This window comes from Leucopleurus acutus, assembly GCF_964270905.1.
Source record: "Leucopleurus acutus genome assembly, chromosome: 20".
Taxonomy (NCBI): Eukaryota; Metazoa; Chordata; class Mammalia; order Artiodactyla; family Delphinidae; genus Leucopleurus; species Leucopleurus acutus.
Window position 1 is genome coordinate 54,458,349 of NC_139162.1, and position 27,961 is coordinate 54,486,309.

The following is a 27,961-nucleotide window of genomic DNA, read 5'->3' on the forward strand; positions in this document are numbered from 1 at the left end:
GTTCGATCCCTGGTCCGGGAAGATCCCACATGCCGCAGAGCAACTAAGCCCGTGTGCCACAACTGCGGAGCCTGCGCTCTAGAGATCCCGAGCCACAACTACTGAGCCCACGTGCCACAATTACTGAAGCCCGTGCACCTGGAGCGTGTGCTCCACAGCAAGAGAAGTCACTGCAATGAGAAGACCATGCACCACAACGAAGAGTAGCCCCCGGTCGCGGCAACTAGAGATAGCCCGTGAGCAGCAATGAAGACCGAACGCAGCCCAAAATAAATAAAAAAAAATTTTAAGCCATAAAAGAAGGAAAAAGATGGATTAAAGAAGAGTGGTATACGTATCTACAATGAAATATTACTCAGCCACAAAGAAGAATGAAATTCTGCCATTTGCAGCACCATAGGAGGACCTAGAGCATATTATACTAAGTGAAATATGTCTGACAGAGAAAGACAAATACTACTTGATATCACTTAAATGTGGAATCTAGAAAAGAAATGAATGTATATAGTGAAACAGGACACACTCACAGAGAAAACAAACTAGGTTACCTGTGAAGTGAGGGAGGAGGGGAGTGGCAAGATAAGAGTATGGGATTGAGAGAGCCAAGCTATCAATACTTTGTATAAAATAGATAAGCAATATCTTAAACAAGATATTGCACAGCATAGGGAATCATAGCGATTATTTTGTAATAAGTTTTATAATCTATGAAAATTCTGAATCACTATGCTGTGCACGTGCAGTGAATGTCATATTGTAAATCAACCATAGTTCAATAAATAAATATATATCATGCATATGTATCATATAGGATACGCAAAATGGAATTTTATAACAGTTGAGATATAATGCTTATTACTATAACTTAACTTTTTTAATAGACTTTCAAAAAGCCTCTTGAAAAATTGATTCATATTTATAATCTGATAAATACCTGCACACATTAATTTTCATGAAACAAGTGGAAAATATCCTCAGCAATTCATCTGAACAGTATTTCACAAGTATTTCTAACATTCATATTGCACCATGAGTTCTGTGTGCATCAGGAAGCGGAATGTAGCAAGTGTGTTTTTTATTAATTAATTAATTTATGGCTGCTTTGGGTCTTTTTTTTTTTTTTTCCCCGGTATGCGGGCCTCTCACTGTTGTGGCCTCTCCTATTGCGGAGCACAGGCTCTGGACGCGCAGGCTCAGCGGCCATGGCTCACGGGCCCAGCCGCTCCGCGGCTTGTGGAATCTTCCCGGACCGCGTCATGAACCCGTGTCCCCTGCATCGGCAGGCAGACTCTCAACCACTGCGCCACCAGGGAAGCCCTGCGTTGGGTCTTTGTTACTGCTCAAGGGCTTTCTCTAGTTCCGGGGAGCGGCGGCTACTCTTCATTGAGGTGCGTTATCAATTCACTTAGACACGCCAGCTAACTGCTGGCAAAAACAGCTTTTTATTGACACCATTCTCGACTCGTTAGGAGGAAACATCTTAGTTTCCGATATAACTGGCCCAAGCAACGGTAAGCTTTTGCCTTGAAACTGTAGCAAACAGTAAATTAAAACAAGCAGTTTCAAGCTGCAGGGACCAACCTACCCCTCGCCGCCACCTACCCCTCGCCGCCTCCTGCCCCGCCTAACTGCGCTCCCTGGACTGAAAGGGGCTCCCTCCTCGCCCCGCCCCTCGCCGCTAGCGCTCCGCCCAAGCCCCGCCCCCAGAAGCCCCGCTTCTAACTCCGCGCTCGCGCCGTTAATAACGGAAGCGGAAGCGGACAGCGCGGAGAGAAGGTCACCCTGCTGAGAGTAAGTTTTCTTTTCTGGTGTGACTCTGTGCCGCGCGGCCCCCCTTTCTCCATCTTCAGAGTGTGTGGGGGGTCACCAAGACCGTAAATCTCAGCACCCGCCCCTACGCTCCCAGTAAATCCGGACGTCGCCGTTACAGGTCAGGCTTGTTTACCTTTGGGTTTGAATTCGCTCTGAGGCCGGTCCCGGTGCCCTTGGCTTTTCTGCCTTCGGTCCAGGTAGACACCTCCATTCGCGACATTTTCCTGCTTAAAATCCATTACTGCCTCCGTCCCTTCCCGCCGCCTGTAACGTCCCCTTCCGCGAGGTGGATTCGCGCCCCCCAGCCTCGCCCTCTCGGCCCCTGGAGGGCAGCGCCGGCCGCCCCGCTCCCGGACAGCCCACGTCCTCTCCCCGGTCCTGGCATTCTGCAGAGCCCGCCCCTCTCCTGAGACCCCCTCCCTCCCTCCCAGCGCCTCTGTCCTCGCGTCTCCTCAGGCCGGTTCTTTTGCTCCCCCGGCCTCCCCTTCGTAGTCAGCCCTTCCCCTCACCCGGCGTGGGGGGCGGGGAGTGACCTGGGCCAGCCATGTGACACCCAGTGTTCTTCCGTCTGAAATTCCACCCCGCTGGAGAATGGACTCTTCCGGTAGGCGGCATGTTATTCCGTCTCGGTCTCTGTAAATATGTGGGCGATGGGGGAACTGGAGGAGCAGAGACAGAGCGACTGAGAGAGAAATAGAAAAGCTGACAGGGTGGAAAGAATGAGGGAGAGCGGATGGAGACGTAGAGGATGGCTGAGGAGCTTATAAAGAGACAGTGAAATGAAAGAGACTAAGTAAGCCTTGAAAACAGCAGGTGAATAAAATCGAGAAGTAAAGGAAAACGCCGGATCTCCAGGGATTGCAGAGCAACATAGAGAGAGGCCCTGGATCAGTGGTAGTAGGGAGGGCAGCAGTGGTGAGGCACTGCGCAGAAAATCTGGGAGAGGATAAACGGTGGAACCATGGCCTTCAGGGCATCCTGGTCCTGGGAGAGAAGCAGAGGACTTCTGTGGCTAGCAGAGCAGAGGAAGAGAGAGAGCAGAAAGGAAGCACAGCCACCTGGGGTGCCGGAGAGTGGGGAGGAAGGGAGAGTAACAGAAGGGGTGTCACGGGCCGAGCAGAGAGGGAGTAGAGTTGGGGGAAGAAAGAGGCAGAAATGTATGGATAGGCCAGCAGGAGCACCAGGGGAGTAGATAAGATCAAAAAGAAGGCGACAGAAACAGGGAAAGAAATAGACAATAAAATGGAAACACATAGTAGTGCAGGTAGAGGGCAGACTGGGTCCAGGTTGGGGGTGAGTTGATTGGATTTGGACGATTAAGTCATGATATACTGACTTCTGGCTTTAGACTCTAATAAATTGAAATGTTGCTTGCTTAAATTATACAGGTGAGGATTTGTATTGCAAAACTGTAAGGTTTGTGCATTTTGTAATTGTTTGTATGACAAGAAAACTTCCCTTTGCAATCCCTATTCAGCCAAGGGGCCGTGAGTTGACTCAGGCAGTTGTGGGTCACCCCCTTCCATTTCCTGGTGTGGGGTAGAGGACAGGGGAGAGACTAGTGGGGCAGGAAATGACTGACTTTCACTACATGGTGCTTCTTTAAAGAAACACTAAAAATTTTGTTTTTCTGTAATGGACTTACTTTCTTCTCTCTGGTTTCTTTACATTTATGTCTTTCCTTTAACTTTGCATATATCCTAGTGCATTAGATATCTAATTTCCTGCAAATAATTACTAACTTGTGAAATAAGTTTGGTGGCCTTATGTATTCTACTTATGTGATTCTTTTCTAAATATGATAAATCCTCGATTTTTTTTTTGTTATTTATTTGTTTTTCGCTGCGTTGGGTCTTCGCTGCTGCGCGTGGGCCCTCTCCAGTTGCGGCGAGCAGGGGCTACTCTTCGTTGGGGTGCGCGGGCTTCTCATTGCGGTGGCTTCCTTTGTTGCGGAGCACAGGCTCAAGGCACGCGGGCTTCATTAGTTGTGGCACGCGGGCTCAGTAGTTGTGGCTCACGGGCTCTAGAGCGCAGGCTCAGTAGTTGTGGCACACGGGCTTAGTTGCTCCGTGGCATGTGGGATCCTCCCAGACCAGGGCTCGAACCCGTGTCCCCTGCATTGGCAGGCGGATTCTTAACCACTGCGCCACCCGGGAAGCCCCAATCCTCAATTTTTTTTAAAACATTGACAGCAGGATCTTTAGATTAAAAAAATTCACAAATTCATTTTATTTATTCAGATATAATTGACACCTGAGTTCTTCCCCTGCCTTATCTTTGTATACTGGTAAAGTTCTTTGGTAACTAGTAAATAATTTTAGACTCTTTTGATGAGTACTTGGTAGATATGTCATTGATCTTTTATATTAACAGTCAAAACCTAGTTTAACCAGTTAGTCTAATATTCTTTTTCCCCTTTTATTCCTCTATTCATGATGAAGAAGTTTGCTCAGATCTTGTTTCTAAGCTGAACGCTTGCAATGTTTTATGCACCAGCAACTATGCTTTTCCAATTGTTTATTTTTAAATTCTTTTACTGTGATTTTTCTGGAAAGAAAAATTACCTGTTTGGTGACAGTGTGATCAGACATTGAAAGAGAAGTTTCCTTTGATCAGGCACCTGAAAGATGGTGTTTTAAATGGGACAGGCGATAAGGACAGACTCTGCCCACCGACCCCTCAGGATCTCATTTCAGAATTCAGTTACACCTGATTCTGTTCACTCAACCAGGACTTTTCTCAGAAAAGTCTCCCTTCTGGGCCTCAGGGTGCCCACTTGTAACATGGAGATGAGAGACTAGACCAGAAACTCTCAGTCAGAGTAACACTGACCCTGAAGTGATTGGCCAAATTGGGTGTCTGTGTTTGTCTTCTTTTTGGAGAGAGTGTCTAGTTTTGTTTAGAATTGTATATGGGTTCCTGTCTTCCCACAGGCTCGGAGTAGAAGTGACCGTAGTCAGAAATATTTCTCTGCATTAAGTATAAATCCGAGGAGAGTTTATGCCAGTTCTGGCACTCAGACCTGCACCGGCTCTTGTTTGCCCTCAGGACAAATCCCAACTCCTCCCTGTGGCTGCTCAGCCCTGTGTCCTCAGGGCCCTGCCAGTGTCTCCAGCCTCATCCTGGGAGCTGACCCTGTTCTCATGGTTCACTCTACCCTGGGCACATTCACCTTTTGTCTGTTTCCAAACAAAAACTATTTCTATCTGACATCATAGTTCCTGTTCTTACCTTTTGCCTTGAAGTCACCATAGCACAGGCCCTTTGTCTCCCTTCAGGTCTAGGCTCAGAGAGGGCTCGCCATCTCCTCCTGACTATCTGTGTCACATTTTATTGCCTCTGTATCAATCACCTTCAACAGAAATGCCCCTCTCCATTGATTATTTGGAGTCTTCTTCCTTTTCCATTCATTGAAGGATGCACAGTGTCCCTCTTCTTTCCTGGATAGCTGCGGCATCTCCCTCTGGGGATGTGTTTAGTGGCTGGGACTGTGGGTTGGGCTGAATAATCCTCAGGGGAGACCAGGGGAACACGGTAGGTGATGAGAATGGTTCCTACATTTGTTCTGGACATTTCAACTCTAATTGATTATTACCCCATATGGCTGCTTAATTACTCAAAATAAGAGCAAAAAGATGCAGGGAGTGCTAACAGTCCCTACAGAACTGATGTCCTCATGTAGTATGTTGAGGTGTCCCCATGTTTAGTGTGCTGTGTCACTGCTCCACTGTAGCCCCCAGGTGTTCCAGGCTGTGCACATCCAGGGACCAGTTGCCTCCTTGGACAGGAGCTTTGCCTTCCAGCAGTTCATCTGCTCCGAGTCAGGGGTAGTGATTTCACTGTGGTAACTGTGGGCCAAAGTCCAGAACCTAAGGAGGAATGAAGGCGACTTCCCTCAGAGAGTTAGGGTATCTTTTAATTACCTGTGAGCTGGGAGAACAGGAGAGAAGAAACTTGGGGACCATCTGTCTTGGGGACAAGAAATCTGGGGACCGCCTATCTTTGAGTCTCCCACACTGCATTCAAATGTCCTTTGTAACTGGACTCCGTAACATTCTTACTTTCTCCTAAGTTTTTCCAGGAGGGCCAACTTTGTTGACCTGCATATTGAATGCCCAGTGTCCTTTCGGTGGCAGCTTGTGTGTATTCCTGTTGCGATGGCTTTCCTGAGAGGTACTTTTGTCCTTTAGCCCTGTTTGCCCATGAGTGCAAGGAGGAGAGGGAGAACAATGGGAAAATTGGAGGAGAGCCTGCAGGAGGGATATGGCAGCAAGTGTGGGCTTCAAGATGAGCCCAATGAATGGTGTATGCATTTGTCCCTTTTGGGCTCAAGGGGTGTGTGGAACTCCTGGCAAGGGATGTGTCAGTTCTGGCTGGAGCACCTGGAATTGGGTTTATGGGTAGTTGTGGGTGCATTGCATGGTTTGAGGTGCCATAGTGTCTTAGCTCAGGTTCCCTGGGCCATAGCTGCTGACACTGAGGTTTCCATGCATTGGTTTAATCTGGTATTTCATGGCCATACATGAGGAGGAATGAAGGCAGTGGTTTTAGGCAAAGAGAAACATTTTCCTCCATTGTGGTTAAAAAAAGTGTGGCCTGAGCTGAGCCCACAGGGATTTTTGGGTGCAGGAGGATGGGTGCCTTGTCCTCAGGCAATGGAGCTAGAGGGTGCCCTACAGCATCCACTCCGCAAGTGACTTGTTTTGGGTATTCTGGGAGGTCAAGAATCATTGTGTAGGGATACTGCTTTGGGAAAGATCTCTGGTGTTCTCCTTACTTGCTGCAAGTAATAAATCCTTCCTGCTCCAGAAGAAAAAAAGGGAGAGAGAAAGAGAGGAATCATTGTGCAGTTTTTAGACTAATATGGAGGTCAGTTTGTTGTTTACCTTTGGTACTTTTTAGTATTTTGTGTCGCAGATAAAGAAATTTTCAATTGCACTGTGAAACATAACGAAAGGGGAATTGGAGTGTTGCCTTGGGGGATGTTTGGGTCTCACTGGGGGATGTGCATCGTTGGAAACATCTTTCTTTTATGTGTAGTTTTTGAAGATGACAGTGTTTGGGCTGTGGTTACTGTGAATGAAAATATGGTATTTTGCATCTGTTGGTTCCTTGGGTGTCTTATATGTATTTTTCCCTCTGGCATGATTTATTAGAGTTTGGCATGTTTTCTGGTATTTTCTAGCACGATGAGTTGATCATTATGGGTTTTATCGAGACTATGTTGGACCCCATGAAAGTTTGTAAGTTCATTTGAGTCCAGAAGGGAAGTTATGAGTAGTAAGCTTCAAATGGCAGAAGGTTTTCATTAGGGAGATTTTGCTAGGTATGTTTCTGTGGACAGAACCTGAGAGGGGCCTTTAAGTTCTTTAATGTAGGGAGAGATTGTTCCAAGAATCAGAGGGCCAGCAACACCACAGTGATCAGTAATACAGAGGCACGTTCTTGGGAAGGTGTAGCCGCTACTTTCTTGCTGCCAGGCCAGTGCTGGTTCCTCTACGGTCCTCTCCCTACCTGTCTCAAAACACACACACACACACACACACACACACACACACACACGAACGCTTGTGCTTCATTGGTGGGAATGTAAATGGTATGGCTATTACGGAAAACAATTTAGAGGTTCCTCTGTCTAGATAGCCAAAGGAAATGAAATCATTATATTTAGGTAAATATTTGCAACATGTTCATCTAATGTTCATTGTGCTATCGTTAATCATACTGTGTTTCTATGTATCTGGTATTTGCTGAGAGAGTAACACTTGAGTGTTCTTAGCACACAGAAATAAAACGGTCGTTGTGAGTTGATGGACGTGTAAAGCACTCTGTTATGAATATTACACAGTGTATACATCTGTCTAATAAGCACATTGGATGCCTCATATGTACACCATTGTTATACATCTGTTAGGCCTCAGTAAAGCTGGAAAATGAAAAGCAAGTGGGGGCTGTGCTGGGCTTGCCTCCTGTGAGTGCTGCTCAACCCAGGCGTTTCCTTAGATCGATGAAGAATTTTGTACAGACATGTTTTGTACCCTCTGACCAGGGATTCCTCTTCATACTGTCAGTGTGGGGGTCCAACCTCAACAATATTTGAGGTGCCCCAGGATGTTCCAATCCGGATCCCTCACTGAGCATCGTGACTCTGGGTCCCCCCGTTCCTGAGGGCTGAGATCTGGGCTGAGGGTGAGGGCTCTGCTCTGCGTGGGGATGGATCAGGGCTGGTCTGTGACCTGCAGGGGATCGTCGGGTCCCGCTGAGGTGCCTGCTGCTGCTGGGTACGTGAGGGCCTCACCAGGAGGGGAGCCTGATCTGAAGGAAGGGTGGGAAAACTCACTGGTTGGTCTCTGTGTGGGAGTTATTGTCCTGAGTCCCTCCTCGGACAGTGGGCAGCAGAGGACCGTCTGTTCCCCATGCTGAGGGCTTCCCTGTGTGTGTGGTGGTGACTCAGGAAGGGGGTGTGTTGATTCTCAGCATTAAACAGCTTGTTTTCCACTTTCAGGATCGACCTCTAAAGACTCTTGTGTGAGGAGGAAGCCCGGAAGAGGAGGGAGAGGAAAGAAAAGGAGTCAGAAATGGCTCTTTCTCAGGTAAAGTCATATTCTCAGTTGTTTCTTCTGTCTGTCCTTCCTGAAATGCCCTTCTTTGGACTCGCTAATCTCTGACTCTGAACTATCCTGCCTGACACCTGTACATTCACACTCACTCGGGTCCTTCCCTCAGGGCCTGTCATCTCCACTTAGATCCCATTTCCCCATAACCCAGTGACCTGGAACTTGCGAAGAGGCTCCGCTGGGTGTAGTCCTAGGCAGGGCTTCACACCCATGGATTGGAGACATGGTGTCAGTGATATTGGGCAGCAGGGATTGCTTAGGGCCCCATCAGGATGCACTGTCTGCTATCTGTCAAGCAGGATAAAGAAGCTGGACGTTAATGTGCACAGTATCTGGTAAAATCTGGAAAACAGACCAGTAAGAGGTAATTTGTTCTGTCTTTTTAACTTTTTTTTTTTTTTTTTTGCCATGCCCCACCAAGGCTTGTGGGAACTTAGTTCCCCGACCAGGGATTGAACCCGGGCTCACTGCAGTGAATGCACCCAGCGCTAACCATTGGATCACCAGGGAATGTTTTAGTCCATTCTTGAGTTTGAACTATGAAATCAACCTAAATCTCTGACAGTGGGAAATTCTTTAAATCACTTTCATCACCTGCATTCCTCAGAGGTTGTCTTTTCACTCTGTGGATTGTATCCTGTGATACAGAAGTTTTTTACCTTTGATGCAAGTAAGTAAGGTTCCATCTTCATTCTTTTGCTGGGATGTATGTAGTTGCTCAGCATCATTTGTTATTGAGACTGTCCTTTCCCCTTTGTGTAGTCTTTGCACCCTTGGCTGTACATTTTATATATATTCACTGGATTATTTCTGGTATCCACTGGGTTTTGTATCTGTGCTTATACCAGTACCACATCATCCTGATTACTTTGTAATATGTTTTGAAATCTGAAAATGATGTCCATCTTCTTTTTCAAGAGTATTTTGGCTGTTGGGGGTCCTTTGAGATTCCCTATGAATTTTAGTATGATTTTTTTTTAACTGCAAAAATTGCCTTTGAAATTTTGACAGGGATTCCATTGAATCTGTAGAACACTTTCAGTAATAAAGTCATTTTAAGAATATTAATTCTTCCAATTCATGAGTACAGGGTGTCTTTTTACTTATTTGTATATCCTTGGATTTCTTTTAGCAACATTTAGTAGTTTCCAGTGTGCAAGTCTTTCACCTCCTTGGGTAATTTTTTCCTAGTCTGTCTCTTGATGCTATAGTAAACAGTATTGTTTTCTAACTTTCTTTTGAATTTGTTCATTGTGTATATTGTGTATACCAAAGCAACTGATTTTTGTGAGCTGATATTTTTTTCCTTTCTGGCCATGCCTTGTGGTTTGTGGGATCTTAGTTCCCCCACCAGGTTTTGAACCCAGGTCCATGGCAGTGAAAGCACAGAGTCTTAACCACTGGACTGCTGGGGAATTCCCTGCTGCAATTTTTCCAAAGTTGTTTTTTCTTTTTTTTTTTTTGGCTGCATCAGGTGTTGTGGCACTCGGGATCTTCATTGAGGCGTGCGGCATCTTTTGTTGTGGCGTGCAGTGTCTTTCGTTGAGGCGCATGGGCTTCTCTCTCTAGTTGTGGTGTGCGGGGTTTTTTTTTCTCTCTCTCTAGTTGTGGCACACGGGTTCCAGAGTGCGTGGGCTCTGTAGTTTGCGGCACGCGGGCTCTCTCGTTGAGGCGCGTGGGCTTAGTTGCTCTGTGGTATATGGGATCTTAGTTCCCTGACCAGGGATTGAACCCAAGTCCCTTGCCTTGGAAGGTGGATTCTTTACCACTGGACCAACCGGGAAGTCCTTGAAGTTGTGTTTTGAAGTGGTAGTTTTCTCATGGAGCCTTTTTGGTTTGCACATGTAAAACCTTGTCACCTAGAGAAAAAGGTTGTTTTACTTCTTTTTCAATTTGTATAACTTTGATTTCTTTTTCTTGTCTAATGGCTCTCCATACATTCTTGAACAGCATTACAGGGTTTGCATCTTTCCTCTTTTTTGTTGTAAGCATTTAGCATTGTAGACTTCCCTTTTACTATGGTTTTGACTGCCTGTTATAAATTTTGGTATGTTGTGTTTTTATTTTCATTCAGATATTTTTACAATTTCCTTGTGATTTCTTCTTTAACCCACTGCTTCTTTTTTTAAAAAATAAATTTATTTATTTTACTTTTGGCTGTGTTGGGTCTTCATTGCTGCGTGTGGGCTTTCTCTAGTTGCAGTGAGCAGGGGCTACTCTTTGTTGTGGTGCGCAGGCTTCTCATTGTGGTGATTTCTCTTGTTGTGGAGCACGGGCTCTAGACACGCGGGCTTCAGTAGTTGTGGTGCTGGGGCTCTGTAGTTGTGGTGCACAGGCTTATTTGCTCCGCAGCATGTGGGATCTTCGCGGACCAGGGCTCGAACCTGTGTCCCCTGTATTGGCAGGAGGATTCTTAACCACTGAGCCACAAGGGAAGCCCAGCCCATTGCTTCTTTAAGAATCAGCTGTTTAATTTGTACATTTTGGAGGTTTTCCTGTTTTCCCTCTGTTTGTTATTTCAAGTTTCATTTCATTGTGGTTAGAGAAGATACTTTTTAGATCTCAGTCTCCTTAAATTTGTTAAGATTTGTTTTGTGGCCTAAGCTGTGTTTTGTGGTCTGTTATGGAGAATGTTTCATGTTTGCTTGAGAAGGATGTTTTTTGGCGTTGGGTGGAGTGTTCTGTACATGTCTTTTAGGTACAATTGTTATTTAGTGTAGTTCAAGTTCTCTGTTTCCTTTTAAGTTGTTTCCATGTGTAGATAAAACTAGAGTATTGAAGTCTCATACTGACATTTTGCTGTTGTCTCTTTCTGTTGTCTCCTTCATATTTGGGCAAGCTCTAATGTTAGATGTATATATATTTATAATTGTTATATCTTCCTGGTGAATGGACTGTTTTATCATTAGATAATATCCTTTGTCTCTTGTGTCAGTTTTTGTCTTTATTTTTTCTGATGTAATATAGTCACCCCTGTTCTCTTTAGGATGGACTATCTTTTCACATCCTTTCTCTGTTCTTAGATTTCTGTGTCCTTAGATTTGTGAATGTTCACAGTTCCAACTCTCTGGCACACACTCTCTTTGTGTCTCTTGCCCTCTGTTTTCCTCCTGTTACCGCCTCTAATGGCTCTTGCTCAGGCACACTGTACATTGTGAAAGGCAGGTGCCCTGGCCAGCCCCCTTCACTCCACTGTAACTTCAGAGGGAATGCGTCAAGTTTCCTTCTAATCATGCTGTTTGGTGAAATAGTCTTCCTTAATTACAATATACTTTTGTTTTTTTTTTTTTTTGCAGTATGTGGGCCTCTCACTCTTGTGGCCTCTCCCGCTGCGGAGCACAGGCTCCGGACGCACGGGCTCAGCGGCCATGGCTCACGGGCCCAGCCGCTCCACGGCATGTGGGATCTTCCCGGACTGGGGCACGAACCCGTGTCCCCTGCATTGGCAGGCGGATTCTCAACCACTGCGCCACCAGGGAAGCCCACAATATACTTTTTTCCATATTCTTTTTAGTCATGATATTTAATTCTCCGAGTAGTTTTTTTTTTTTTTTTTTTTTTTTTTTTTCCGGTATGCGGGCCTCTCACTGTTGTGGCCTCTCCCATCGCGGAGCACAGGCTCCGGACACGCAGGCCCAGCGGCCATAGCCCACGAGCCCAGCTGCTCCGCAGCATGTGGGATCCTCCCGGGCCGGGGCACGAACCCGTGTCCCTCGCATCGGCAGGCCGACTTCCAACCACTGCGCCACCAGGGAAGCCCTCTCTGAGTAATTTTTAACTTTACTATTGTGATAATTTTTTTCTTAGTCTCTTAAATTAATGTATAATAGTAATAACTTTTCTGATTTTGAGTCAGTGTTTTATGTGTGGAATACAGAAATAAACTCTGCTTTGCATTTGTTAATACCTACTATGTTAATATTGTGGTTTAAATTGTATTTATATATGGGTATTCAATAGAGATTGCAGTTAAAGGATCCTATTTTTTTCATGTTAGTACCATTTAATACAGTTGATACATTTTCATTGTTCCAAAGATGCTGAAATTCACATAAATAAAAATGATGATAAAAAAATCATGCAATAATATATCCAGAGACAACTTCTCTCGTTTCAGTTATTTGTGCATTTACCTGTGTGTCCATGAGTTCATGGATGTGCAAGTCCATGGTTTTGATAAAAGACATGAGAATTTTATAACTATGTACTGTATTTTATTGCAGTTGAAATTATAAATATATTACATGGCCTTGAATTTTTCCTACACTATCCTGTTAATGGTTCAGATACTAGTAAGATTACTAACATGTTGTGTGTGTGTGTGTGTATGTGTGTCTGTCGCGCACACGTGCCTACATCTATAATGACCTTTTACTGCCTTTCATGTTGTTCAACTTCTTTCAAGTTTTCTGGGAGAATCCTCTGGCCGTGTGCTTCCAAAGCTCTTCTGTTACTTCAGTTTTTGCTTCTTTGTCTTCAGTTCAAGAGCGCATCCACCTTAATTCAAGTGCTTGCTGTATCATTTCTTAGCTCGAACTAAGTTGAGTTTCTCCAAACGTCTCTGACAGTTTTCTCCTCTGCACGATGGGAACAGATCTTTCTCTACTGAGCTACATTGTTGATAAAAAAGTTCATATCTATAAAGCATTTAGAGTAATGCTTAGCATCTGTGAAGTATTCAAACACCTTTAGTCATTGCTGTTATTATCGTCATTGTAATTTAAGATTTTGATTTTCTTTTTAAAGCACTGTGGACTTAGTCATCTCTAAAGCCACCACTCATAGTGTAGTTCATCTAGATTTTGAATAGCACTCAGTGTGTAAGGCATAATCTAACACTTCTGGATAGAGAACTCATTGTTGAATTTTATTTATATGTATTTCATGTATTGTCCACAAAAATGAAAAATACACATTGATTACAGGTTATCATAATCTTTATGGAAAAGCATAAGAAATTAAAATTAGAGACCTATAATTTCCCCAGATATATTTATATGGATCTGTCAGAATACATACTTCAACTTGATCTTTTCACCTCTTCTCATTTTGTGTGAAAATAAGAATTCTCCTCATGGCCCCTTGGTGAAATGTGTTTTCATTTCAGGCACAGTTGACCTTCAAGGATGTGGCCATAGAATTCTCTCAGGAGGAGTGGGAATGCCTGGACCCTGCTCAGAGGGCCTTGTACAGGGACGTGATGTTGGAGACCTACAGGAACCTGGTCTCCCTGGGTGAGGATAACTTCCCTCCAGAAATTGGGATCTGCCCTTATGTATCTTTGCATTTTCCATTGTGTGCCTCCTGGGAGCCCCTGTTTTGCTTGACTGATCTGAAATCCTTGTTGATTCAGACATGGAAAGCTTCAGGATGCAGCCTCAGGAGTTTAAATCTACCTTTTCCTCTGATGGCCTGCCCACCTCATGATACATCAGGAGTTGTTCCAGAGCTTACATGTATATAAAGCTCAATGGGAAACTTTCAATATACCCATTTTCCTGTTTCCTACCCCTGTGCTTTTGATTTAGGAGTTTTAGGAAAAGAGCTACATTTCTGCACATTATACTGTTCCCTGTGTATTCAGGAGGTAAAGAGCAGGTCAGTTTTTTGAAATATTTTTCTGTTTCCATCTGTAGTCACCTCAGTTCTCAGTTGAGCAAGAGACCAGGATTCTGGAAAAGCCACAGCAAATCATGTTTCCTTCCTCTTATGTGGAGGAATTTCTGTTTCTTATCTGAATATTTTACCCACTTTGTAACAAGAGAAAGAGCCCTGGGCTGTGAAGACTGATCTGAATACCTTTGGGGATGTGTCAAAGTGTGAACACAGGTCAGATCTCAGAAGCGCCGAGGGGAAGCCTCATTATTAATAGTGTTTGGAGTCTTCCCCCCTCATCAGAGAGTTCTATGGGAATACAAAAATTTACTTATTATTTGAACTCTCAGAGGAAATTTTTCTTCTCCGTAACTTATCCCTCTTGTCCTTCCACGTGTAAAATGTATTCTTTCACCCTCCAGTGGTGCTGCAGCTCCACCAGAGACAAAGGCAAGGTCTTTATCATGATCTGCAACACTCTGCCATCTGGTTTCTGTGAGCTCTTGTTGCTTGAATTAGCAGAGCATGAGGTGGTCTTTTTCAAAGGGGCCTCTTGCCCCCTCATCTCTCCTTCTCGACTTCATTCCATTGGATGCTCAGTTCTCAGTCCACATAGATAAGAGCCTATGCCTGCAGACTCCAATCCCTGAACCTTTCCCGGTTCCGTCCCCATTTGATGTTTTTAGGAGACCTCATCAGAAGATGGGAGACACTGGCTGCTCTTTGATTCCATGTGGCATCTCAGAACCTGCATGGAGCCGTCTCAAGCCCTGTCTCCCTGTTTAGATCCCTCCTGCATTTCTTCTGTTCTGCTTTGGCCACATTCTTCAGGCTTGTGTGTAACAGGGAGGTGCATTCTATCTTCTGTAATTATTACTTAGGAAAACTAAGGACAGTGGACAGGGAGATCATCTCTTTGATCCCCAGTCCTACTGAGGAGCATATATGTATCTTTCAGCCTCTTAGTTTGGCATCTGTGGCTAGAGCACATTGTTCCATCTGAAGGCTCTATGATATCTGACACACATATCTCATATTTTTTTCACTCCTGTACTGCTCTGCCTAGTCTGGGAATGTATTCTCTTCCTGATTTCATACTCTCCTAAGTTTGTGTGATTTTGCCTCTGAAACTTGTTTATGAAATACAGAGAACTGGGCTCTGAAATTTTATCCAGAACCCTTGGTGTGATAATCCACCCTCCGTTAATCAGCAACTTCTGGTGGACTCTCCATAGGGTGGGTTTACTGGGTGACAGATAATTTTGAATGAGAATACTATCCCTCATATATTGTAATATTTTCCTGCTCTATAGAAAATCACCACTTAAAGCTATAGTGAAGTGGTCTGCATATTCTATGATATGAGATAGAAAGTATCACCAGAGCCTGGCTGATAAATCTTTCCAGGTTTTTTTCTGGTTTTGAGCAGTGTCACAAAAGCCTGTCTCAAGGGCACTGTGATAGTGGTGTTCACATGTACTATGCCCATCCCCTTTCACCCTCAGTAAATGGTGAATAGGAATTTCTCCTCAGGATAACATGGCCCAAGTTCACATCCTCATATTTGTGAGGCTGTTGTGTAAACTGTCGTTGACACCATTTTGGGGTCACCTGTGTGCTATTCTTTCTACATCAACAGCTAATTTTGAAACATCTAAATTAGAGAATTTATGAAGTGCAGTGATACCTTCAATCTGAACCATAATTCGTTTTGTTTAGTAGACTGCCCTTCCCCCACTGAGTGGTTCTGATACTCCTGCGGAACATCACTTGACCACATACACAAGAGTTTATCTCTCACGTCTCTGTTGTATGCCACTGGTCTCTCTCTGTCTTTATGCTAGGACCATACTGCTTTGGTTAGTTTAGGTTTCTAAGAATTTTGAAATGATGGTGAAACCTCCAACTTCATTCTTTTCAACCTTGGTTTTGCTATTGAGTGTCTTTTGAGATTGCATTTGAATCTTAGGATGGATTTATGTGTTTCTTCGAGACACACTATTGGGATTTTATTAGGGATTGTGTTGAATCTGTTGATCACTTAGGGTAGTGTTTACATACTGATAATATTTCTATTCCATGAACTTGGGATATCTTTGCATTAATTTGTGTCTTTTCAAATATTTTTCAGCTGTGTTTTTAGTTTATAGTGCATATATCTTCCCTTCTGTAAAGTTTTGCCAAGTACTTTATTTTTCTGATGGTATTGTAAATGGAATTGTTTTCTGAATTTCCTTCTTGATTTTTTATTGTCACTGTATAGAAACAGGATTGATTTTTGTTTGTCAATTTTATATATTGTCATCTTTCTGAGTTTATTATTTCTATCAAATTTTTGTTTAAGAATCTTCACGGGTTTTAATTTTTTTTTTATTTTTTATTTTTTTGCCGTGCTGCACGGCTTGTGGGATATTAGTTCCCACACCAGGGATCAAACCCAGGCCCCCAGCAGAGGAAGCATGGAGTCCTAACCACTGGACCACCAGGGATTTCCCCAGGGTTTTTTACTTATTAGATCATTTCATTTGTCAAAAGAGATAGTTTTGCTTCTTTTTGCTATTGGAATTGTTTTTATGTCTTTTTCTGCTACCTACATGTACTTGCTAGGAATTCCAGTAGTTTTTTTTTTTTAGAAATACTGAGTGTAACTGTCCTTGTCTTTTTCTTGATCTTAGAGGAAAAGCTTTAAGTCATTCCCCATTGAGTATGATGTTACCTGTGGACTTTTAATACATGTCCTTTACTATGTTGAGGTCACTTTTTTCTGTTTCTGGTTTACTGAGTGTTTTTATCATGTTTTTAGCATTTCCCCATGAGGACACCTCTGGTAATTGGGAGGCTTCTTCCAGTTCAATCTCAATGCAACGTAAGAGGGAGGTGGGAGTCACAGGCCAGGGAATTGTCATGAACTTTCCTACATTTTTTGGTTTAGTGTTTTCAGGATAGGCAATTGCCTGGGTGCTCCCACTGTTTTTTTACTGGTTTGTAGAGTTTTCCCAAATTCTTTTTTGTTTATTGTTTTTAACTTGGCTTCCTCATGGCTGTAATGAGTGCCTGTGGTTTACTGTTCTGTTGACATCACTCCTCATGGTTTTGTTTTTCTTTGCAGAGTTTGTGTTAAGAAATTTAATGATATGATTTTCAGTATTTAGAGAGGCCAGCTAAAAGAACACTGTCATGTTTAATAACAAGGAGTGTTAACATAAACATTTTATATACCAAATTATGTTATGTAATCTATATTTTAGTTAGTAACACTTTTCGCTTTCTTTGCTTACTTAACTATTGTGATCGTATCCTGAAATTGCTCAGGCTTTCTCAAACGCTTTCTGCTATCTTTGTTTCCCCATACAAACCCTGCTCACCCAGCCAGGAGATCTTCATTCTGAAATCAGGATCTCCCTACTTTACAGGAGTGTTGATCTGATTACTTTGTTCTGCACGTGTGTGTACAGAATAGACTGATCCGTCTCCTTCTGCTGGTCTTCTCCTGGTTTTTTCTTCCGCTTTCTGCTAAGAACATTATTGCACCATCTCCTTGAATATTGTGTATGTTTTTATTGAATATGTGCATGGAAATACAGCTGTTGGAATTTGATACCTTGCATAGCAAATAGTGTAATAGATTTAAAGTTAGTTTATTTCTACAGTGTTTAAATCTCTTTCAGTTCTTCCCATACTCATAGTATAACTCCCATAGTTAAAAAACTCTGTGCTCCACTCAGGCCCTTTCTCAGTCCTGACCTTTCCTTACATGGTACCTTGATGTGGATGGAAAGATTGTTATTTCCTATTTCCATGGTACCTTGATGTGGATGGAAAGATTGTATTTCCTATTTCCATTGTTATTGTTAAGTTATTCTCCTGAACTTCCCAATTTCTGCAGCACTCCTTCACCCATCCCTCCACCTTCCACATCACTCACACTGTAAAAATAATGCCTCTTTATATATCGAACAACTGTCTCATGACACAACCTAAATCATTTTCTGTGTAGCTGTGATGACTCAGAAACCATTTCCAGGAGGGGTGGCTGAATACCCTTTGTAGTTATCCAGCTCACTTCTTGCATCTCCCTTGAAGTTTTCTTTCTCAACTCCTGATGTTTGTTGTCGTATTTTGTAACCTATCCTCTGCTGCTGTTGGGTGGGTGGTCATGCTTAAGAGTATGTTGTCTCATTCTGTTGGTCAAGGTCCACATCATGGTTCTCACTGCTTGCTGCGTCAGTTGGGGTCATGCACAGAAACCTGATTCCACTTTCCTTACTTAAAAACTTCTGATAACTTTCCTCAAGCCTTTCGAAAGAAACTAGTAATGTTAGACGGCTTGAAATAGTGGGGATTTTGGGGGTTTTTTTTGTTTGTTTGTTTGTTTGTGTTTTTGGCCATACCACGCTGCTTGCGGGACCTTACTTTCTCAACCAGGAATGGAACCGGGCCCATGGCAGTGAAAGTGCTGAATTCTAACCACTGGACTGCCAGGGAATTCCCAGAAATAGTGCATTGTTTTTATATTAATGAATCAAAAGTGGCTTTTGTATAAAAAAGATATATTAATATTCTGGCATGTTTATTATGATGTCCCTTTTTTTGCCTTATATATTGTATGCCTTTCTTTTGCAATTTGTTGTATGAACCTAGTTAAATAAATTCAGAAATTGCTCTCTCTTCATTACGTATATTTTGGAGCCAATGAACTGGATATTTTAGGGCACTGAACAGGTAGGGAGTTGTTCTATTTAATGGCTGTTAATATAACTGGAGAATATTTCATTTATTCATATTTAATTGTGATATACAGAAGGTGGTCTTTCAGAATGTTTTATGCTTCTTCCTGGGTACATAAATTTACAGCACGTTTTTAGAAGAACATTTTGTTTTTTAAAATACTGTTTTATCATATTCACCATTTTCTCTATGCTATATTTGTTTCCCAATTGGAAACCGCCACTCCTTGAGATTATACATTGAATAAGTTAGTTTTGCATTATTTACTGTTAAAATTATTTACTTTCTGTCTTTTTAGCATTCATTTCTATTTAACAAGTATGCACAATATATATATAGTATAATATTCTTTTCTCCTCAGTTATGAGGCACCAGTATGTTTACTGCTAATTGGTATATGCTTTGGTGTCATGGTTGAAAAATACACTTTCTTTGATAGCTAACAGAAGTTTTCTCAATGTGAGTGTTTTTATCATAGGTTGTTTGAAAATTGGGTACCCAAAATTTAAGTGGAATTACCTCGATTATCTTTAGTAAAGAATCATTCCTTTTGTGTTTGTAAAGGTTTTAATATCATGGTTGGGAATTTTCATAACTCTGTTTTGTGTAAGTACTAATTTTGGTGTAATATCATGTATTTAACATGAACTATTTACTTATGAATTGGGATGAATAGGGTACTTACGGTTCTTTATATCTTGTAGATATCTCTCACTTACATGTGATCAAGAAATTACAACTAAATGCAAACACTGATAGAGCAGAAGTATTCCAAACACTGATATTGGGAAGACATGAAAAAATCAAGCCTTTTTACCTCAGGGAAATCCAGGAAAATGAACATGACTTTGAGTCTCAGCCAAGAGATGAGGAAAGAAATGATAAAGGAATGCCTGTAAACCATAACCAAAAGCTGGCTGATAAGAGAGATCGACATGGTAGAAGGGTTGCAGGAATCAAGCCTATTGAAAACAGGCTGGCATTAAGCTTTCAGGATGAACTGCATATGTTCAAAAGTGAAGAGAAAATTGATGAATTTAATCAAGCTGACAAGAGTATCAGCATTAGTGCCTCATTTTCACCACTTCAAGGAACTTCTCCTACTGTCCAAACCACCATTTCTAATTCATACGAGAATGATTTTATACATCCTTCGGTACTGACACAAGAGCAGAGTGCATGCATGGAAAGCCCTTACAGATGTAATCAGTGTGGCAAAACCTTTCATCAGGGCTTAAATCTCACTCAGCATCAGTTGATCCATACAAAAGAGAAAATACTTAATTGTGATGTATGTTGCAAAGTCTTTAGTCGAAATTCAGACCTTGCAATTCATCGAACAATTCATACTGAAGAGAAATCTTACAAATATAACGAGTGTGGCAAAACCCTTAATCATGCCTTGCAGCTCACTGGATATCAGATAATCCATACAAAAGAGAACTTATATAAATGTGATGTATGTGAAAAAGTGTTTAGTCAAAGTTCATACCTTGCAGTTCATCAGAGAATTCATACTGGAGAGAAACCATACAAATGTAATGAATGTGGCAAGGTCTTTAGTCAGAATTCATACCTTGCAAAACATCGCAGAATTCATACTGGAGAGAAACCTTACAAATGTAATGAGTGCGGCAAGGCTTTTAGTCAGAAAGGAAACCTTGCAAGTCATCAGAGAATTCATACTGGAGAGAAACCTTACAAATGTAATGAGTGTGGTAAGGTATTCAGTATTAGATCAACCCTTGTCAGTCATCAGATAATTCATACTGGAGAGAAACACTACAAATGTAATGAGTGTGGCAGAACCTTTTATTTTGGCTCACACCTCATACAACATCAAATCATCCATTCAGGAGATAAGCCATATAAATGTGATGTATGTGGCAAAGTCTTCGGTCAAAATTCATACCTTTCAGTTCATCGGAGAATTCATACTGGGGAGAAACCTTACCAATGTAAAGACTGTGGCAAAATCTTTAATCACAGCTCAAACCTCAGGAGACATCAGATAATCCATACAGGACAGAAATTATGTAAATGTGATATATGTGGCAGAGTCTTTAGTTATAATTCATACCTTGCAATTCACCGGAGAGTTCATACTGGAGAGAAACCTTACAAATGTAGTGAGTGTGGCAAGGTCTTCAATCGGAATTCAAATCTCGTAATTCATCAGAGAATTCATACTGGAGAGAAGCCTTACAAATGTGACGAGTGTGGCAGCTGCTTTAGTCGAAAAGCATACCTTGCAAAGCATCAGAGTGTTCATACAAAAGCGAAACCTTACAAAGATAAAAACTGTTGAAAAACCTTTACTTAGATCTCAACTCTCACTACATATCAGGTAATAAATACAAAGGGGGAATCATATTAACGTGATATAGGTGGGAAGGTCTTCACTCAAAATTGACACTTTGGGCTTCCCTGGTGGCACAGTGGTTAAGAATCCGCCTGCCAATGCAGGAGACACAGGTTCGATCCCTGGTCTGGGAAGATCCTACATGCTGCAGAGCAACTAAGCCCGTGCGCCACGACTACTGAGCCTGTGCTCTAGAGCCCGTGAGCCACAACTACTGAGCCCGCATGCCACAACTACTAAAGCCTGTGTACCTAGAGCCCATGCTCCGCAACAAGAGAAGCCACCGCAGTGAGAAGCCTGCTCACCACAACGAACAGTAGCCCCCGCTCGCTGCAACTAGAGAAAAGCCTGCATGTGGCAGTGAAGACCCAATGCAGCCATAAATAAATAAATATTTTAAAAATCCTTAAGAAACAAAACAAAACAAAATTGACACTTTAAATTCATGGGAGATTCATAGTGGAGAGAAGCTATGCACATGTCATGAGTGTGGCAAAGCCTCACCATCACATAATCTATACTGGACAGAAACTCTAGAAATGTATTGAATTTCTCAAAGTCTTCAGTCAAAATTCATACCTTAAGGTGCACCGAAGTTTCATATTGGAAAGCTGCCTGACAAATGTGATGAGTGTGAAAAATCTGTCAGTGTACTTAGAAGCTTATCTTACTGTCAAGTAAGCCACACTGATGACGAACTTTAAGCAGGGGTTTTAGCAGCTGTCCACGTCTTAGGCTTCACTGTTCACATCTTAGCCTTCATCGGGTAGGTGTGTTTAGTATGACCAGTCCTTAGACAAGGAAGTCATTCACCAAAGAATTCATTCTGGAGATTACCTCACAAATGCCATGAATGGGCAAAACCTTTACTCAGGGCTCACATCCCGCCAATCATCAGATAATCCATACTGGACGGAACATTACAGATGTACCGAATGTGGCAAAGTTGCAAGTTAGTGCTCACTTGTCACTAGATATTGGAATATTTATCCTGGAGAGAAACCACTCAGATAATTATGTGTGTGGTAAGGATTTTACGCAAAAATCACAAGATGGGAAGGTACTGGAACTATCCCTTACTAATGCAACTAGTGTGGCAAAACCTTTACCTTGAGTTCAAGCATTTGGCAACAGTGCAGAGTCCACTGAAGAGGAACACTAAAAATGTATGAGCAGAGGCTTTATCCTGGCTGCACAATTCACCAGACTTCTCAGCATGTATCTTTGAGAGGAACCACACGAACTAATATGTGTGCTAAGGCTTGTACCCAAAGATGGAGTTTCTGAAACAGAGGATTTAGTTTGGAGAGCAACGTTTCAAATGTAATGAATGTTGTAAAAGTTTTCATCAGGTATCTACACCTTCAGTGTAATGATAAAATTCATACAGGTCGGAAACTATAGAGATTTACTGAACATGGAAAGAATTTGATGAAACGATGCGTTTCACCACAGATCTCATATGAGGGATAATCCTTACAAATGTAATGAGTTAGGTAAATTTTTTGCGCCATTCTTAAATCAGCCTACATATCAGAGAATCTATACTAGGAATAAGTGTTTCTCCAGGATTAATGTGAGATTGTTATGTACCTTAGAATCATTACAAGTCACAGTATGTTAAAAATTATGAAATGGTATGTATGTGACAGGAAGAATAACGTGCGAATGGCCAATTATCTTCACTGTAAATATTCTATTAGTTGAATTTTATTGAAAAAGCCACATTACTATTTATGCCCTTCAACCTGAAGTTTGAAGTCTGTTGATCTTATGCCTTCATTACAGGCCTTTGATGATTGTCTCTGGGAAGGAATCAGTAACATAAGGGGGCCAACTTCATTAGGTGTGGTTCATTCACATCCATGTTCCCTGGAAAAACAAGGACCCTGAATTACCAAATTCAATAGTTGTGAATTAGCAACAGGGAGGAGCAGAGAATAATATAAAACTGCCTTGACTCATCATGCTTGTTATGTTCAGGGTCCATGGATAGGCCACTGTGCGTTATAGGACAGAATGCTCTACCAGATGACCATGAACAGAGCAGTAAGGACATTAAGGGACTGGACTTGCCAAGAGAGGAGAGTGACAGGTTGCTAGGGACTGATTATGTGGTAGGAACAATGTGTCGGAAAAGTTGGTCACTTCCTCCACTGCATGTGAATTGGTGATGTTTGCATCTATGTTTAATGAGAAATTAGACTCATTCTTGGGAATTGAAGGGAGAGCAGTTAACATTAGAGGAAAATTTAATTACTGGGTGAGGCTTGTTGGAGGATAAGCTTACGGTTTCAATGTCCAGTTTCTCTCAAAGGAAGGAGCCCTTAGGCTGTTTTATCAGTTTGTCCAGATAGGCTGAATAAGAAGAGGTTTTCCTGAGGTGTCAACAGTCAAACATCAAAAAAATGGAGTCAGGGGAATTCTCTGGCAGTCCGCTGGTTAGAACTCCGAGCTCTCACTGCCGTGGGCCTGGGTTCAGTCGGTGGTCGGAGAACTAAGATCCCACAAGCCGCATGGTACAACCAAAAAAAAAGACAAGAAAAGAAAAAATGGAATCAGACTGTGATAAAACACTGAGGCAGAGCCCCCTCGCCTACCCACTTGTATCCCTCACAGGTGTCCTATATTAATAAGTCTACTTCTTGCCTGTCACTTTACCCCTCTCTGAATTCCTTCTGCGCTGAGACACAAAGAACCTGAGGCTCAGTGAGTCCAGAGACCAGATACTGAAACCCCCACCAGCTGGGAGAAATTAACTGTGTGCTACCCACAAGCATGTACACCCCAGACTGGTGGGAAGGAGAAGGTTGAGGATGTTGACTCCCACTTACCTCACCACCAGCCAATCAAAAGAATGCCCACGAGCTGATCACGCCCTCTCTGAACCATTACTATAAAACTCACTACCCACTCCAGGTTGGGAAACACAGTTTTGAGGGCATTAGCCTGCTGTGGCCCCTTTGCCTGGCAGAGCAATAAAGCTGTTCTTCTCTACTTCACCCCAAAAGAAAAGAAAACAAAACAAACACTGAATGCTTACTCTTGAAATTCCTGAGTTCTTGACTTGGCAAACCATACTTTTCTTCATGCTAATAATTTCTTACATTCCTTTCTCTGCAGCACACATACATTCCATTGTTCAGTATGGTTCTTGAAAATGCTTGTAAAATCCTATTTGGATAACTTGTCAGAGATATTTTTACCTTAGTTTAATAAAATTAATGTTTGGAAATGTTTATTAGATAATATAACTAAGCAGTTTACTCAAAGAGCAATTTTCTAAATGCTATTAAAATTTGAGTTTCAAATTATGCTGGTACACAACGTGTTACGTTGTTTTCTACTGTAATAAAAAATGTTTTGAATTGTTTCCTTAGTGATAATTTTTTCTGTCACATATATTTCTCCTGTTTTATAGCATGGGATATGTAAATCAGTGGGTTGTTTTGGGACCTCTGTGACATGATAATGCCCATAAGGCAATGACAGGTACAAAGTAGGTGCATTATAAATATGAAGAAAAACTGTTACTTCAGGGCTTTAGTTCAGTGAAAAAACTGGAATGGCAAAATGGTGACATGAAATCTCTCTTGTGGGACTTGGCTATGGTCAGGTGCTTGAAAATCAAGTGTGTGTGGAATTGAACAAACATGCAGTGAAGTGAAAGAAATTATAAGGATGAATGAGATAGACTGCAGAATTCCAATTATAGTGTGTGACAGGGAGAGAATCTCCATTCCCAAGTGTCTGGAAGCTGTGCTGCCCTTTCCTATTGATATGTTCACATTCAGAACCAGAAGATCTTGCAGAGAAAATAACATTTGTGCTACTTTTAGTATGTCAACTGACACCCAGTATCCTCCACATAGAATTTGTTCCCAACCAAGAATAATGTATTTTTCTTTGATAAGTGATCTTGATTATTATTATTTATTTATTTATTTATTTAGGCTGTACCATGTGGCTTGCGGGATCTTAGTTACCCAACCAGGGATTGAACCCGGGCCCTGGCAGCAAAAGTGACGAGTCCTAACCACTGGACTGCCAAGGAATTCCCTGATTTATATTATCTTTAATATGAATTCTTTCTGTCTGTGATTCATTTCTGTTAGTAATATTTTATGATGAATTTTTTATTATTATTTTTTTTTTTGCGGTATGCGGGCCTCTCACTGTTGTGGCCTCTCCTGTTGCGAAGCACAGGTTCCGGATGTGCAGGCTCAGCGGCCATGGCTCACAGGCCTAGCCACTCCGTGGCATGTGGGATCTTCCTGGACCCGGGCACGAACCCGTGTTCCCTGCATCGGCAGGCGGACTGCGCCACCACTGCGCCACCAGGGAAGCCCTATGATGAATTTTTGAATCTTCATGTGGGATTTAATTGGTCATTTTGTTTACTTTCTCTTTTTTTTCTATTAACTTTGTCTAGTTTTTTATCCTAGTAATACTGGCCTTATAAATTGAGTTGACAAGTACTCCCTCCTTTTCTTGTCTTAAAAAGAAATTTTATAGCCTGCTGTATCGCACAGGGAACTCTACTCCATACTCTGATGGCCTATATGGGAAGAGAATCTGAAAAAACAAGACAAAAAAAGTGGATATATGTATAACTGATTCACTTTGCTGTACACCTGAAACAACATTGTAAATCAACTATACTCCAATAAAAGTTTAAAAATTAAAAAACAAATCGTATGGAATTACTGGTAATTCTTCTTTATAAACTTGATAGAATTGTTGAATAACATCGTTGTGACTTTGTTAAATTACCTTTTGTAAAGTTGAGCCCCTGAGTGTTGCAAGTTAGGCAACAACTCCGCAAGACTGCAAGAGAAAGTGAAATGGAGACGTTTATTACTAACAGATTCTGGAGGAGCTACAAGGAAGGTATAGCTGGAGGGAACATGTAAGAAGTCCAGGTAGGGTCTAGGCAGAGAGCATGGGGCTGGACCTGGGGCGCAAACCTTCTTTAGGGTCCATGGATAGGCTGTTTAAATGGAATTGATGAATTCAAACCAGAAAGAAAAGGAATTACTAAGCTTCAGTGGGGGAAGGGGAGCCAGATTTAAAGAAGAACCAGGGGAAGGCCGGGGGTGATGGGGAAGCGTGGTTGTCACGAGGGCAGTCCAGGGAGTCATATCCCTGTGACCCTGGGCTGTTAACCTAGGATGTGCTGTCAAAGGAAAGACTAATGTCAGTTCACGGCCCCAGCAGGCCACTAGACTATACCAGATAGATACTGAAACAGCCATATTATGGAGTAGTTTATCTAGGATCTCACAGTCACCATCTCAGCTTGCAGATTTCTTTCTTGGGTAGTGAGGATTTTGAAATTTAAAATTTTCTTTGTAATTCAAGGTAGTTATTCAAGTAATCTGTTTCACATTGGTGATTTAGGTTACTCGTTTCATGGAATCAGTCCATTTCATCTTAGTTTTTAAGTATTATTTTGTAGAGTTTTTGTAATAGTTCATTTCTATCCTTGTCTGCATGTTCTATAGTGATATTCCCTATTTTATCTAATAATCAGTAGTTTTGTTTAGTGTGAACAAAGGAGGGAAAAATCGTTTCTGAGAAAAGCTGCAGTTATCATATATACTAATATTATTTACAATCATTTATCACCTTTCTGTGAGATCATACATGTCTGCCCTTTGGTATCAGTCTTGGCCACTTGACTTAGGCAACCCTTCCTTTCACTTGAGAAGATTGCACTTCCTTGCCCGTTTTATGCAAGCTTGGCTTTTTGAGTTCCTGGGCCAATTTGGTGTGAGTAGAAAGGCATGTTTCAAGTTTAAATGGAAGGTTTCAAATCTTCTGTTTGTTTCGTATAACCCTGTCTTCTCTCTACTGCAAGAACGGTCTTGGATAGACTGAAATTTTATGCTGAATGACAGAATCAAATTATACAAACAAGCAAGGGGTGAATAATGATACATATGATATGAGGAAGAAATAAATGTTTGTTGTTGTAAGACATTGAAAATTCAGGAATACTTGTTACATAACAAAACGTGTAAAAAGGTGACTGGTACATTTTCAATGACCTTTTCTTTTTTCATGCCCACCTTAACCTCCCAAAGTCAAGGTTATAGGCGAGAACTCATTGTCTCTCATTCCTTCTCTCATATATTGCCTCTTTCCATTAGAATGTCCATTTAATTTTGATTCAACTACAGATATATTACCTTCTTTGTCTAACTACACTGGGTTGACTACAGGTTTTCAGTTTTAACACTTCCAACTGGTTTATCATTGAATATTTGTAAAATAACCTTACTAAAATTGCCCAGTTTCATGGTGCTGCCTTCACCTGAGGAAGGAAGCCTCAGAACTACATGAGCTCAGTTAATACTTCAGTCCCACCACAAACAGGAAGTGCACACTGAGGGCTAAAAAGCCAAGCAAAGAAATCAAGTGAGCCCTTAGACTTTTAGTGTATTGGTAAATTGCTGTTCCTTTCCGATGAGTGCTCTTATTAACTCCACATTTAATTTACTATTAAACTACTATGTGATATTAACATACCTGTTATATCTGAGGGATGATCAGAATTGGAGAAGCTACCTTAAGTATTTCCTGTAGAGGAATAGAGAATTAAATAAGATTTCCTTGAAACTACAGAATATATTCAACTGAGGGTAGGCACTTAAAATGCTACTTTAATTTTTATTTTATTATTTATTTGTTTAATCATTCATTTACAAACAATTCTCTTGGCCCCACTGCACAGCTTGTGGGATCCCAGTTCCCCGACCAGGGATCAAACCCGTGCCTCCTGCAGTGGAAGCACGGAGTCCCAGCCACTGAACCGCCAGGGAACTCCCCCTTAAAATGTTATTTT

General features: G+C 41.8%; 1 protein-coding gene across 5 annotated transcripts in view; it reads left to right on the plus strand.

The window, feature by feature from the left end:
• Positions 1-25,495, plus strand: part of LOC309977420 (uncharacterized protein) — a 281,570-nt gene extending 256,075 nt beyond the window's left edge. The window contains exons 1-4 of one of the 5 annotated variants that reach the window (XR_014327050.1): positions 1,752-1,791; positions 8,318-8,405; positions 13,537-13,663; positions 25,068-25,495. Coding sequence is in view for 4 of the 5 variants with exons in the window: in XM_082863521.1 (XP_082719647.1) it covers positions 8,391-8,405; positions 13,537-13,663; positions 19,457-21,060 (1,746 nt within the window). In the remaining variant the exon portion in view is untranslated. Of the gene's footprint in view, positions 1-1,751; positions 1,792-8,317; positions 8,406-13,536; positions 13,664-13,903; positions 14,028-19,456; positions 24,305-25,067 lie in introns of those variants that run through there. The other 4 variants (XM_082863521.1, XM_082863522.1, XM_082863524.1 and 1 more) reach the window with 4 other exon arrangements.
• Positions 25,496-27,961: the final 2,466 nt, after the last annotated feature.